The 16,224-nt window shown below is 37.0% G+C and overlaps 1 protein-coding gene across 3 annotated transcripts in view; it reads left to right on the top strand.

The window, feature by feature from the left end:
* Positions 1–16,224, top strand: part of LOC131045330 (pre-mRNA-splicing factor ATP-dependent RNA helicase DEAH10) — a 103,565-nt gene that overhangs the window by 72,119 nt on the left and 15,222 nt on the right. For all 3 annotated transcript variants that reach the window (XM_057978906.2, XM_057978905.2, XM_057978907.2), the window contains one exon: positions 1,980–2,165. In XM_057978906.2, coding sequence (XP_057834889.2) covers positions 1,980–2,165 — 186 coding nt within the window. The remainder of the gene's footprint in view (positions 1–1,979; positions 2,166–16,224) is intronic.

The raw sequence follows: 16,224 nt of genomic DNA, 5'->3' as shown, positions 1-16,224 counted from the left end.
GTCAGAAACATTCCCGATCACATTTAGATTTTAGGTGGTCTATATTGCTAGTCTGAAGCTGCCAGTGTGTATAAACCCTGAGAGTAGAGGACAGGAATTCTATTGCAACACTCTATTTCAGGTTCTCTCAAATGTCTTGTTCTCATGAGGTTCACACAAAATTTTGATCAAATATGAATTTTCTGTTGCTTAGAGTTAGATAATGAATAGATTCCTTTTAACTGGTTACAATCTCACCATCCAACGCTATCACACATTTCACCAAATTTTATACATTGCTTTCCCATTTCTCAGAAGAAGATCATCTGAAGCACACAGATTATGTATTACTGTAGTTCATGTTCCACCATAGAAATCCAAACACATGGCGCTTCTTTTTTTAGTTAGAATAAACACTGGCAGCCAAGCTGTCTTCCTTGCTTTCCATACCTTCCAAGTGGAGTTGAATAGTTCTGACCCTTGGATTTTGAATTGAGAAATCACCAGACAATCAGTTGATCTTGATCCTTTTCAAACAGGTTCCCCCTTGGGATAAATGTTATTAAATTAATACTTTCCATGTGTGTGTCCTTGCATACCTTACATTATCCATTTTGTAGCCTAGGTGGTTCGTTATAGCTTTATTTTTTAAAGCCCCAATCCATACTTCTTATGTCTGATACAATATTACCATCCAATTGCAACTCTTTTCTTAGAACCTTCTCCTTAGGACCATAGAAAGTCCTTCACCATCTTGTCCAATTGGTCAAAGTTGGAGTTGGTGAATAACCAGCAGTCCAGCATGATGACTAATAGGCACTGAATGAAGAAATAATTGTTTGACACATCTGAAGTCTACATGCCTTCATTATTATACGAGCTTGCCATTCACCTGAATTTGTGCCAAACTTTTGAATAATCAGATCCCACATTGCTTTCAAGGATGGTTTACTGTTCAACAGAAAAATGGATTCCAAGATACTCACTGCAAGGTCCATAGACTCCATACCATTGCTGCCCCTATTTTGTTGTTCATTGTAGAGGGTTGCTTTCCCATCCCAACAAGTGAGATATATGCACATCTATCTCAGATCATGAAGCAATACAATATACATCCAGGTTTCTTGCAAAGTGGTCATATTATCCTCATTGAGAATAGGAAATAAATCACTATTATCAGCAATCTGAACTCCAAAAAGTCTTTCTTTATTAGGGAGATTTGTTCCTTTTACTAGTTTACCAAATTGACATTCTCTTTGCTGAAATTCAATTCTTCCGTAGCTAAAAGAAATAATGTAGAGGCAACTGGACACCCTTATCCAGCAGATCTTTGGGTCTGGAAGAATGATAATCTTGCATGAATGCCAACTTGCGCAGAAGCATCTTCTAAACGAATCAGGTACATTCTAATAAACATCTCTCCTATTCCAAATGTTCTGAGCACAATTCCTGTACAGGCCTCTTCATTTTTGTCATGTAATTTTGGAAGTCTGTACAAGCCATGTGGACCTTTTGACCCAAAGATTTGTCATAGCTCAAACCTTTGGAACTGGTAATCAAACTATCAAGGATATATCTACCCATTACAACATTAGTTCGTGTCTGACAAAGCTTTTGTGATTAGCTTGTTAAGTCTATGGGAAATGTTTTTAGCTAAAATCAAATGAAAATGTTTTTAAGGTTCTTGGATGCCAGTTATTGACTAGAACAAGTGAACAGTGGATAGAATCTAATCATCAATTTCAAATGAAATAGGTATCCATTTTCATTCTGTAATCTTAAATCTATAGGACTAGTTGATAGATGGTTTGCTACTAGTAAAATTGAAGTGATGTTTTGTCATCCATGGAAGGTTGGCAGTTGCAGGGCTATTCTCTGGATACTTTTTGAGCTGTATAACATATGACTAGAAGTGTTTGCATCTTCCTAAATTTAGATACTCAAGTACATTATTTTTAATTGTCCTTTGCCTTTTTATTTGTTTCATTTTGTTCTTTCAGTGGGCGTGCAGGGCGAGAAGGACCAGGAAAATGTTTTTGTCTCTATACTGAGGAAGAGTTTGGAAAACTTGCAGACTCAACTGTCCCTGAAATAAAGCGCTGCAATCTTTCCAATGTTGTACTCCAGCTGAAGGCCTTGGGAATCAATGACGTGATTGGATTTGACTTTATGGATAAACCTTCCAAGTAAGTTTCTTTGTACACTTTGTAAATGTATGCTATGATTGTTACCTGTGCCTTTAGGGTAGAATTCTTTTTATTGCCCACCTAGTTATATACATAAGATAGTATTGTTGTTCTCTTTGCAAAGTGATCTTTGAGTAGCATCACTTAGAATTGTTGTTTGTGTTGAGATTTAGACTTTCAGATTTAAACTATACGCAGAAAACTGAAGTTAATTACTAAATCAATATATTTGCTGTTTAGTTTAATTACTTTCAGACTTAGACATAAACATAAACTGAGCAAAATGAACACGACACACAAATACCCTGGGAAAACCTCCTAGGAGGAAAAACCCAGCCAACAGATCCTCAGATCTGACTATGAATTATATCCAATTGTAATAGTACATTACTTAGCTGGTAGCTTTGATATGGCACACCAATTTGTCTAAGCCTTTCACACAGCAATACACCTCTTGAATCTGCTTTGCATATAACAACAAGATGACCTTCAGATGAACAGATCTAGAAATTGTCTTTGGCTTCACATATGTCTTGCCATTCGCATCTTCTATTGAAGTTCACCCTTGTATTAACAGTCGCCTCAATGCACACTTCCTTCACCTCGCATTTAGAATTCTTTCTTTCTGATTTTCGCACTTGCAGAATGATTATTGCATGTGATATCATTGTATGTTAATGAGGTCAAGTAGTTGTTTATTTATATGAGGCAAGAGGACCTATTTGAGGTCGGCTTGGTGCTGATCCTTTTTATTTATTTTATTACTTTATAGGGTCGGCCCTATTAGAGGGAATACGTTTCCCTTTTGAGTGGCGTGTGTCTTTTAGTTATAGGATCGGCCCTATTAGAGGGAACACGTTTCCCTTTAGTGTGGCGTGTGAGAGGGGAGAGAAGGGCCCAGCCCTTGGCCGATTCCAATGTTGCCTTAAGGCAATTGGAATCCGCATTCTACCTAGTTAGAATCAACAGTTTGTTCTAAGTAACTGATGTAGTCTTCTAAAATGGTTTTTACAATTTCAAGCTCTTATTAATTTACAAAACTGTGTGCACCCAACTTCAAAAGATATTCAAAACCAATGAATAGCATCAAGAATGACTTTATGCAGGTGAACTTAAAGAGTGGTACAACATGTGAGGTTGGAGATGCTTATCCAATCTAAACCTAGGCATCTCTTATATAGTAAAATGTAATAAGATAAAATATTTTCAATTATGAACTAGTCATAGGACTAAAATAATTAATATCAAATTTCAACTAGACACACTAAGTTTTTGAAAGCAATTAGTATTAAATTGTGTTGGCTTACCACATGAGAATTATAGAAACAAGTAGATTTAGTAAGTGTTTTAAAAGGGAGGTTTTTTAAAAACTTGCATTTGTATATACTTTTTGCAATTTTCATTAGGTGTCCTTGTGGGAATGAATTTGAAGGACCCCGTAGTAAATTAAATTGAGAATCTTAGTATTTTTTTAAATGGAATATAATCATCAATCATGTAAATTGTTGTTGTGCTTTCTAGGAATTTTCTCATTCCTATATACATGACTTTTGTTTATGAATGATGCAATGTTTTGGGAGTTTTTGACAAAAAGAAAAGCCATCCCTAAATTATGTTCAATAGAGTTCTGGGATGGGGACAAAAGGGGATGACAATATGAGATTTTGGTATCAACATATGAAAAACATTGGGATCAAGAGCAAAGGACATAGGAAAGAGATGTATGAGAAATTGTTTATGAGAGAGAAAATAAGTAAAGGAGCTAGGCCACATAACAAGGGCTATATTGTGGGGATAGGAGTATGGTATGAGAGGAGGTAAATAAAGGTAGAACATGATAAGTGGTGTAACAAGGGGAGTTAGGGGAAACTAAAATGTGTAAGTGCGTAGAAATTGTCACGAGCATATAGAAAAAGAGAAGAGAAGAGATGGTATGTTTAAGCAAAGGTGTGGCAGTAAAAAGTACCAAGGAAAGGCTTATTGAGAAACATGACATAACATAAGAATGTACAGTGGAAAAATGAAGAAATCCAGAGAACTTGTGCAAAGTGGTATAAGACTATAGGAAGAGAATGAGGGGCTGTGAGAAACAAGACAGGTTGTTTTGAGAAAAGTCTACAGCATGCCTCTACAGTAAGAAAGTTTAAGAATGACATGCTATGGGACATGGAAAGTGAAAAGGAATTCTCGACTTACCATATGAGGGAGAAATACAAAGTCTTATAGAGAGAACACATGCTCAGAATTTGGGGGAGAAGAAAGAAGGCTTTGTTAGCATATTACCCCATCATGGGATAATGTGGTCCACCCAAGATAGAATAAGCACCCATAGGTAGAAGAGGTAACTACATGTGAAAAGTGGGAAGAACATCCATGTAGGAGGACAGATGCTAGGAAACTTGGACGAAGAGAAGAATGCCATGTTAGCATATGAGGTGGGATTAGACTGAGAACAAGAAAGTTCTAGAGGAAGGTCATATGCTAAAAAAATGGAAAAAGAGTAGTAGTCCATGTGAGCCTAAATAGGTTAGGTAGCGGCCTGTGTTCATTTCTTGGCCTATTCCTCATTTCGACGTTGTAAAAATTGGTTAGGGTCATTGTGCTTGGATTTCTGGTGCAAGAGATCTATACTCTTAGTGATAGGTTGTGATGTCATTCATAATGAGATTTTCTTCTTCACCTATTGCAGGTTCCTCTTCTCTTTGCAGGAAGCTAGGTTGAAAAGGTCTAGTAACCAAACTAGTAATGACTTTGGAATTGTTGTTGTTTGCTGACAATCTTCCTTTGCCATTATATTGTGGGGTGGCCTTTGACATATTAAAGTTTGGCATAGTTTGCACCAGTTGTGCCATCATATTGGTTAATTGTTGTTGGCCCTGGATAAGGGCATTAAATATAGCATCAGCATTTGCCATAGCTCTTTTTCCCCTGTTACCCTCTTCGCAAATTTTTCCTTGATTTTCTACAATTGGAGGTTTCAAAGATTGGACTTTCTCCTTTCCCTTTGGTAATATTTGTACTCCCTATCGTTCCCTGATAATAAGTATACTGAACAAATTTTCCAACTCTTTTCCTCAGTCTAGCAAGATCTGATACTACTATAATGTCCCTGACTTAAGTTTTGTGAATTTTTTGCAAGTGTTAGAATGAAATGTAAAATCCTCACACTTTTTGATCACCAAGATCCTGATGTGGGCAATGTGAGAGCATATGGTGGTTGGGATAGTAACTTGCTGGTGGCAAACCACATGCTCTGTAATGCATGTAATACAAAATATTTAAATAATTAAACATATCTTGGTGGCATTGCCATCTAGACTTGCATTCTCAAGTAATTTGACAGTGAACCAATAAGTAATGGTCTGCACTTCTATTTTAATTCTAGAAATCATATCAAACAATTGTCCACAATCTAGGAGAATACATTATGTCAAACAATTGAAATGCAAACTACTTAGCTCATGAAATGTAAAACATTTAACATGTGAAACATGACCAGATGGAGATGAAGTGGTTGATAGAGAAACTTCATACTAATCCCAGCTTTATATAAACTACTGTAACAGCTGTTACCTCTGAAAATCCATTTCCCAGCCAAGGATGGCAGGTAGCACCAAGTTTGAAAATTAGTATGGCATGAAGAAATGCAACAAATAATAGCATAGGCAACGAGCTTGTTGAAGTGGGGGGTGGCTTGTGATCAAACTGTAGGTTTAAATGGAGGATAATTGGCCCAATTTGGGCATAGGAAAGTAATCAACAGTTGGTCAATAGGCCACTCAATTGCTCTATCGGCCTTCAAAATGCTTTGAATTGTGGACTGCTTATAGTAGTGACAAAAGTATGAGCTCTAGCTGGAATTAAATATCAATTTAATCTTCTTTTATGGCAGCCATAACCCTGTTCTGATCAGCAGAAGGGATTTCACCTTTCACAAAAACTTCAATCAAGTGATTTGCAGGAATTAATCCAAATAGTAATACTTAGCTCAAACGTGACCTTTGTATGAAATCTTAATAAAGGGATTGGAGGGTATTTATCCTCAATCCAAAACATTGTTCAATCTTGGAGGAAGAAATTTGTTTTCAAAAGTGGATGTCCTCATACACCAATCCCTTCTTTTGTAATTGATTGAGGGGTTTTAATATCATTTTCCTAAAGTGTCTTTTTAAAATACTTTAGACACTTTATTTTATAATAATTTGAATATAAGCTGCCCAATGAAGTTATTTCTTGGATGATTTAAATTAATTATTAAATAAATTTTCCCTTTACAACATCCCAACAGCCTATAGAAAAATTAAAGATAGGCTAAGGGTCTTTTGTCGACCTGAGTCTAGGAAGGAGACATGATAGGAAGGAGAGAAGGCCACACCATCCTCTAATGTATGCCTAGGGTGGAAACATATAATAAGCAAAGAAGAGGAAGTGGGAGTGGAAGTCGGGGAAGAAGAAAGTAGAGGAGAGAGAAATAGAGAAAGGAGAGAGAGGATTAAAGGATAGACCAATAGAGGTAAAAGAACTAGTGTCATATTAAGTGGCGTTAAGGGAAAGCAGAGTAGTGGTCAAGGCAAGCCACAATACAATTTTAGGAAGGAGGAGATAGAGCATAGTTTTAAGAGGCAAGGAAATGGTTATTATTCTATTCATGTTGTCGAATATTTTATTGCAAAATGGCTTATTATATAAGAAAAGGAATGAAACAACGAATCTTACTATTTAGTAACAAACTTCCAACAACCTACAACTCACATGAAACAACTTAAACATAGTGCTAATGATAGCACAATAATATTACATAAAAAACTAACATATATCCCATAATGCTAACATATATTCTAAAATGCTAACATTAACCTATATTAATATAATAATGATCAAGTACATGAGGACATGTGAGAAAGTGGTGGCAAGAAAAGTGAGGATCAAGGAAATTAGCATAGAGGGAGGGAGAGGAGGCAAAATAAGCCATGGAGAAAGGTAAAGAAAAGCCAACATTAGATGGGAGGAAGAAGAGGTGAGAGAAAGGAAAAGGAGGTGAGAGAAAGGAAAAGGAGGTGGAGTGGAGAAAGGAGGGTGTTGCAAGGTTAGAGTTTGTTAATTTAAACCCAAATGGTAGAAGATAATAAGAGAAGAAAGTGTTTTGAAAGTTTGTAGTAGGCATTGTTGGGTTTAAAAGTAAACTTTCCTATGTGTAGGGTTTAGTTTATTTCCTAATTGGCGTGTTCTTTTTTTTTGGTCAGTAATAATGAGTTTTATATTAATATTTCAAAAAATTACATTTTCCATGCCCAAAATGCCATCATAATCCAAATTTACATATAGAAAAAGCATAGTTCATCCCCAAAAATCAAACTAAAACTACTACCCATCCGCCACCATATTACAATGCCATATATACCCTAGCCATCTAAATCCTTCAAACATCTACAATTATACAAAAAAACCCTTACTTTGATTATCCAGGGCCATCCCATACTATATCAGAAGTTTTTTAATAATAGAACTAACTGTTAAATTCGTGCCCTAGATCAGTAATCAGATTTGTAACATTTAATCATGCCCTAGTTTATTAATCCGATTTGTAATTTAGTAAACTATAATCAAGTAAATTCAAGAATGAAACAAGGAACCAAGAGACAAACACAAATACCCTTGGAAAACCTCCAAGGAGGAAAAACCCAGCATTAAAGACCCACAAGTCAGATTATGTATTGCACAAATACAATACTTAGCTTGCTTTTCTGAATCTGATCTTTATATATCAGATCTGCCCTTTTTGCATGCTTCAAGACTGCACCAAAATGCCCTATATCCTCTTGAATAAGTTCGCCCAATCCTTGGACAAATTCGCACAACCTTCTTTGGTGATTTCACACCTCTTGTTTGTAGAGCTAATTCGCTGATTTCTATAAATGTTATTGCAATTTCCAATTTAATGAACAAGTTATATGTTAGATAGTGTATTTTCAATTTTTTTATTATTACTATGACAATAATAATATCGTCTTTCTTTTCTGCAAGTCTGAAGGATGAACATGTATCGATTTCAATGTCATCCTTTTCTTCTGAATGATGTATATATAGCAAGGCAGCCACGATCAAGTGGCACCTTGATCGGACATGTCTTTTAGACATGTCCGACCAAGATGTCACTTGGTCGTGACTATCTACAGATTCGCTTGGTGTTTATAATAACTAATTGGTGTCAAAGCAAATGATAACAGATCGATATAAACACACCCGATAATGAATCAGTGTCAAGGCAAATGATAACAGATCGATATAAACACACCCGATAATAAATCGGTGTTAAAGCAAACAAGCCCGATAACAAATAGCATTAATATGCCATCGGGTTAATACCCCGATAGTATATTAATGCCGATTCATAAATGAATCGACATTAATATGCTATCGGGTTACTAGCCCGATAGCATTTAGATCGACGCTTAACTATGTTAAGCAGGTCGTTGATCTAATCCATCTTTATCCAATATCAATATCATAATCAAGATCAATGTTACAGTCTGATAAACATATTCAGTTCGGAAAGCATAAATCAGATAATCTAATAGCATAGACGAGTAAACCAAAACAGAATAGAGGAGATTAGGAAGGTCTTATCTTGCAGAAGCTACTAATGCATTAACATTCCCTCTTAGCTTTGGAAGATAAATAAAGTAACCTGCGTCACATTTCTTTTTTCATAGTGTCAGTCTCCAAGAATATATATCATCTATACATATGATATGAAGTATCATCATAATATAAAACATCACTCATAGAGTATCACCTAACCATGTGATATAAAAATTCATCATTTCATTATGACAAGATATCACCTAAACACGTGATATCAGTATTGCCTGAACACGCAATACTCAGGATAAACATATGAGGATGGTTAGATTCTCATCTTATCCTGGTTGTGATATGTGCACAAACATATTAAACAAATGTTTTATCACAACACCATCATGGCACATCCATGACATACCAGAGATCCAACATGATAACTGGTTTAGAGAATCATAAGATCATCACCTTATGATGTCTACATACAAGTGTTCATAATCTGAGAGATCGTCACCTCTTAGATATGAACACAGGGGTGAAAACCAGAATGTCCCAACATGACAAAAGAAGTTTACACATTAAACATCTTATTTACAAAGCAGATTACCTTTCTATCATACCTAAACCTTTTCTGAAGTGATCAACCTTCACTCTGGAAAGTGGTTTGGTCAGAATATCTGCAGTCTGATTTCCTGTGATTAATAAGTCATCAACGTATAAAATCAACATTTGCATATCACCTTTATTTCTTTTGTAGTAGAGATTAGGATCTGCATCATTTTTATAGAAGCCTAGTCCTGAGAGATAGGTGTCAATTCTTTCATACCAAGCCCTGGGGGCATGTTTAAGCCCATAGAGAGCTTTCATGAGTCTGCACACATGAGACTTTGCATCATAAATTTCAAACCCTTCAGGTTGCTCTAGGTAGACTTCTTCTGAGATCTCACCATTTAGAAATTCTGTCTTAACATCCATTTGGTGTACCTTCCATCCTTTTGCTGCTGCAATGGCTAATATAGCTCTCACTGATGTATACCTAGCAACAGGTGCAAAGGTTTCTTCATAGTCTATTCCCTCCCTTTGTGAGAAGCCTTTGGCTACAAATCTGGCCTTGTGTTTCTCAATACTGCCGTTTGCAGCATGTTTGATTTTGAATAACCATTTAGATGAAACCACAGATTTCTTGGTTGGCCTAGGAACAGTCTCCCAAACATCATTTTTCATAATGGATTGATACTCTTCAGACATAGCATCCTTCCATACTTGATGTTTAAGTGCATCTGATACATTGTTTGGTTCAGTTTTAGAGAGATCATTCATAAGAGCAACATAGCTAGTGAATTTATTAGGTCTTTTGCTTTCCCTGAAGGTTCCTGAAGGAGCAGCAAACTTCTGAGCTTCTGCTACAGTCTTGGTGGCCCATAGAGGTCTTTTCTTGAGGTTTTCTCTAGGTGGGATTGGAGTTTCACCTATAGTTTCCTCAAGATTCTCCCTTCGAAGCTCAGGAGTAGGGTCTTCTTCTATGTTAGGAGTGGGGATATAGATTTCAGACTCTATTGTACTTAAGGCTCTTTTGAAGGCTAATTCTTCTTCGAAGATTACATCCCTACTAAGTTCAATATTTTTCTGACCAAGTACATAAATTCTATAGGCCTTGGATGTTTCACTATATCCTACAAGTATTCCCCTTTTTCCAGAAGGTTCTAGTTTTAGTCTTTTCTCTTTAGGTACATGTATATAGACAGGACACCCAAATATCTTAAGGTGGCTGATATCTGGTTTTAGTTTGGTAAATACTTCTTCAGGAGTTTTATCTTCAAGATGTGAGTGAGGACATCTGTTTTGTATATACACAACAGTGTTAGATGCTTCTGCCCAAAGATTGATATTTAGATTCTGATCAAGAATCATGGCTTTGGCAGTTTCTACAATTGTCCTATTTTTCCTCTTAGCTACCCCATTTTGTTGAGGATTATTTAGCTCCCTCTTAATCCCTGAGTTTTTACAAAAATCTCTAAATAATTCTGATGTGTATTCCCCCCCATTATCAGTCCTTAGGGTTTTGATTTTATTGCTTGAGTAGTTCTTTGTCAGTGATTTAAACTCTTTAAACCTACTAAGGATCTCTTCTGATTCTTTACACTTCAGAAAGTAGATCCAAGTTTTCCTAGAGTAGTCATCAACAAATATTACGTAATACAAGCATCCTCCTAGAGAGGGAGCGGACATGGGTCCACATACATAAGAATGAACTAATTCTAATACTTTGCTTGTTTTCCTAGTACTATTATGGAAGGTACCCGTGATATTTTTACCTAGGGCACATCCCTTGCATGCCTCTAAATGATATTGCTGCAACTTAGGTAAATCTGTGACAAGGTTTCCCATAGATGACAAAGCTCTATAATTCAGGTGGCCTAGTCTTCTATGCCAGACCTCATTTGCATTTGTTGCTTCGTGAATTAGGGCTAGGTTGGGTTTTGTGCACAGCTCATACAAATAGCCTCATCTATGACCAATGACTTTAGCTTTCTTAATGGAAGAATTTCTCGGCCAAGCCAACACCTTGTTCTCCATGAAGGTTACTCTGTATCCGTTATCTTCTAGGGCTGATATGGAGACTAGATTTCTCTTGATGCCGGGGACATACAGTACTCCTTCGAGTTTCAATGATATGCCTGTCTTCAGTTTGATGGTGCAGGAACCAATTCCTCTAACTGGATGTGAGGAATCATCTCTGATGGTTACTTCCTCTTCGTTATCCTCTGTCATGGAGTCTAGCACTTCTCTAAACCTTGTAATGTGTCTGGATGAACCACTGTCGATCACCCAGGAGTTAGACTTATTTGATGCATGGCTTGTAAGTGCTAAGTAGGACATAGTTCTGGGAGTCATCTTCTCTTTTAGATTTTCTTGCTCTGGCAAATGTGGCTTGTTTGGCTCTCTCTGGACATTTTGCAACAAAGTGTTCGAACTTATCGCACCTATAGCATTGAATATGTGATAGGTCTCTCTTTGAAGTGTTCTTGCCTTGATGACCCTTCCTCTTCCTAAATTGCTTTTTCTTGGTTGTCTTATTTGTGTTAGTATTTAGGACTTGAAGGTCTTCGTCTATGTTCTTTTGTTTTATTCCCATCTTGTTCAATCTTGATTCTTCTTGGAGACAATTGTCCCTTAATCTTTCAAACTTAGGATATTTGGACCTTGCACTGATGCCTTGGACGAATGTACTCCATCCACTAGGCAACCCATCTAGAGCAATGAGTGTTAACTCTTTGCTTTGGATCTCGTAATCCAGAGTTGCTAGTTCATCTCTTAGAGTTGATATCCGCATAAAGTAGGCGTTGATTGTCTCCCCCTTGTTCATGGTGATATGATTTATTTCTCATTTTAATGCCAGAGTTCGACTTGCATTCGATATCTCAAATGTGCTTTCAAGTGCTTTGAACATTTTATAGGCTGTCTGATGTTTTCTTATGATGGGCATTATGTTGTTTCTCACCCCATCAACTATTATTTTGATGGCTTTTTCATTTCCTTCAATCCATGCGGTTTTGTCAGGTTCATTTTCAGGTTGATCATTTTTAGTTTGAACAAATGAATCCACTTTGTTCTCCTTTAAGATCATCTAGATTCTGAACTTCCAGGCTAAAAAATCATCGCCACCTCCAAGTCTGTCTTCGAATCTGATAGCACTGGCCATTGGAGAAATGTGATGTAGTATATAACCTTGTTCTTAAATTATTCACAAAATTGAATAGCCTCAAGTTCGATCAACCTGGCTCTGATACCATGTAAATGTTATTGCAATTTCCAATTTAATGAACAAGTTATATGTTAGATAGTGTATTTTCAATTTTTGTATTATTACTATGACAATAATAATATCGTCTTTCTTTTTTGCAGGTTTGAAGGATGAACATGTATCGATTTCAATGTCATCCTTTTCTTCTGAATGATGTATATATAGCAAGGCAGCCACAATCAAGTGGCACCTTGATCAGACATGTCTTTTAGACATGTCCGACCAAGATGTCACTTGGTCGTGACTATCTACAGATTCGCTTGGTGTTTATAATAACTAATCGGTGTCAAAGCAAATGATAACAGATCGATATAAACACACCCGATAATGAATCGGTGTCAAGGCAAATGATAACAGATCGATATAAACACACCCGATAATGAATCGGTGTTAAAGCAAACAAGCCCAATAACAAATAGCATTAATATGCCATCGGGTTAATACCTCGATAGTATATTAATGCCGATTCATAAATGAATCGACATTAATATGCTATCGGGTTACTAGCGCGATAGCATTTAGATCGACGCTTAACTATGTTAAGCAGGTCGGTGATCTAATCCATCTTTATCCAATATCAATATCATAATCAAGATCAATGTTACAGTCTGATAAACATATTCAGTTCGGAAAGCATAAATCAGATAATCTAATAGCATAGATGAGTAAACCAAAACAGAATAGAGGAGATTAGGAAGGTCTTATCTTGCAGAAGCTACTAATGCATTAACAATTTCATGGATAACTGAATTGTATTTGCATTTGCAATTTAACCTTTATTTATATGAGTCCTTAGCCTTTATTAAATCCAAGTCGGCCTCCCTCTTTTGGCGCCAATTTATTTATTGTGGCGTGGAGTATTTAGGGTGGCGTGGAGGTATAGGGCTGGGCTCAACTTGGGGGCACGTTACCCCTTTAGGATAGGACCCAGTCCTATATGGGTTCGGATGTTGCCTTAAGGCAATCCGAACCCATTTTTACCTAGTTACAAACAACACTAACAACAAAAAATTAACGTTCCAAATAAATTGACGAATTTCTATTTTTTCCTCATGGCTTTCAGCGGCCCGTTGTTCTAGTAAGCCTTGAGCTCGAACCTTGGCTCTATCTTCATCTCTGTCTCTGCACTCTTATTCCCCTTCTTGCGCTCATGATCCTTTTCATGGATGAAGAATTTCAAGGATTCCCACTCGATATAGGCTTCTGCGCTCCACTCATACTGTTTCATCCCTTTTGGCCACTGAACGAAGGGCATCAATTGTTGTGGTGTTTCCTCCTTTAAACCATGCTCCTCCTCCACAAGGAGAAAGCTAACGCCCACCATAGCCCGCCCAAGCACCGATTGTAACCCATACAACCACTCCTCCTCTATACAACCTTTCACCACCCACTCCACTTTGTCCTCCTTCCCTATTTCGAGTCCCCACGCCACCAACGTTGATACAATGTCGATGTTGATTCTATACTTGTGCTCTATATTCAGGAGCTCCACACCGAAAAGAACCTCCAATATCTGCAGAAAATTATCTTCACCAAATTTAAACAGTCCCCTCAACCTCTTCTTTGAAATTCGGCCCATAAAAGCAAGCTGTTGTCTCGGGGTGAAGAGAGAGAAAGTCGCTTCCATAGTTTAAGTAGTTTGCCACCCTTTGCATTAACTGTTCTCCACCACCTATAGCTTCAACTGGACACCACCTTGCAACCCTTAGGAATTAAATCTTTCACATTTTAACCCCTGTCACATCTGAATGCCACCTTGCCATTTCATAAATGCTCTCTAAAAACGGTGGCGTACAGCTAGAATGAGAATTAATTCCTTCACTCGTACGGGAACTCACTGAATCTAGAATGAGATCATTGAAGACCTCAATAGTACTCGTTTCTTCATCGTTTAATGATAATGCCCAATTTGAAAACTTGTCCACCAACTCATTCCCTAAACAAACCACGTGAATTCATAATCTTCAAATGTTTCCAATATGGATTTGGCAATGGATACAATTTTATTGAGTTTCCACGCATGAATTCCTCCTTTATTAATTGTAATGTCCCCAATTTTTAAGTGACAACAATTAAATCAATTTTTTTATTAAGTTATCAAAAAAAAAAAAAAATATTAAATGATAACTTAATATTAATTAATTTAATTAAATAAAAGAAAATAATAAAATATTAACTAAGTCACTGAATAAATTATTGGTAAGGGACTTGAAATGGGCCCCACTTAATAAGCTATTGCATTCCCTCCTTAGGCTACGTAGGCACTGAAGTGTGCCCCATCTTCTATTGAACTAAATTATTTAATATTTACTCAAGACTTTAGCGGTAGAAAGAGAAAATAAAAAAAGAAACTTCAAACACCAAATGAAGCTAATTTAATTCCCTTCCAGCGGCTATAGTTGTGGGTTTAATATTCTTTATTTCTCCATGCCATGATTGGCTGTGGCAATAAGGAGGTTTTTCGGCTTCATGTGATAATATTACGGCAGTTGTGTTTGGAGCGGAAGACTAATAGTTCATCTCCATCATGGAAGCCGATGGAATATTTGATCAGCCACTAAGGTGTAGTCTGCATTGTTTGTGCTGGAGTAGTCAAGCGGCATGGTTGGAGTCGGATATTGTGAACAGAATCTCAGCGCCAACACTCATTGTTTATCGCCAAATTAAGAGTCCGTTACTGGCGCGAGTTTTGGTGCTGATAATGGATCGCATGGGGTTTGAAGGCTTTAATTGAAGGAAGCGATTCATTTTTGGGATCCGTCTTGAAATCATTATTTTTTATTTTCTGATAAAAAGTCTGCAGCAGCAGCACGGGACTGAGACAGCATTGGGGACACCAACCCCCAAGCTATAGGTGATAGGACGCTGAACCCTAGTCATCCCATTACAGATTGCAGCACTGAAATTGCTCCAATCAGGTCGTAAGGGCCAAATTCAAGAGCTCTGAGATTGGAATCAGCGAATCAGGAATTGAAATATTGTCTAGGTTGAATTTGTGCATTCTACAGTACTACGGCAGCATTGAATGATCAATATCAGACCATTAAGGGGTGTAACCAGCAGAAATACACCTCTCTCAGCTACGTCAGGTCTGCTACAGTAGTTCTGAGCAGTATACAGAGGATTACCAGCAAGTTTAGCCGCTTAATTTGCAGATCGTACCCTTCCAGGCAGGGCCATACCATCATTTCTTGCCTCGGAATCATAAGAAATAACTACAAGGGTTTTGATTCATCTATTTGGTTCAGATTTCATTGTCAGGGTATAATAACAGCATTCAGACCATCATTTCAGAAGTTCATTTCAGAAGTTTGCACACATGTGAGAGTAAAACGAATGTTCATTTGGGGGAAAGGAGCCCTAATTTGGATGAATTGCACCTGGCACCATACAAATTCGCATTTGTCTTGCACTCTCTTCTTCAGATTTATTCTAGTTATTCATTCTTTGCATAATAAAGATGATTGGAACTGCTTAAGCATAGTGGAGGTTCATCCATATGCATTCATTCAATTTCAATCAAATACAGAGGCTCAGCTGGACAAGCCTTACTTGCCTGGTATGCCATCTCTGGCTTTGAATGTCAAAGATTGCGATTTAATAAGATTTGCAAGTAGCTGTTAATAAAATCAGGGATCTGAAAATTCATTTCAGAATATTATTCTTTCATATACT

The sequence above is a fragment of the Cryptomeria japonica genome, chromosome 8 (genome assembly GCF_030272615.1).
Source record: "Cryptomeria japonica chromosome 8, Sugi_1.0, whole genome shotgun sequence".
NCBI lineage: Eukaryota > Viridiplantae > Streptophyta > Pinopsida > Cupressales > Cupressaceae > Cryptomeria > Cryptomeria japonica.
The sequence above is the reverse complement of the archived record's forward strand: the minus strand, read 5'-3'. Positions and strand labels throughout refer to the sequence as shown.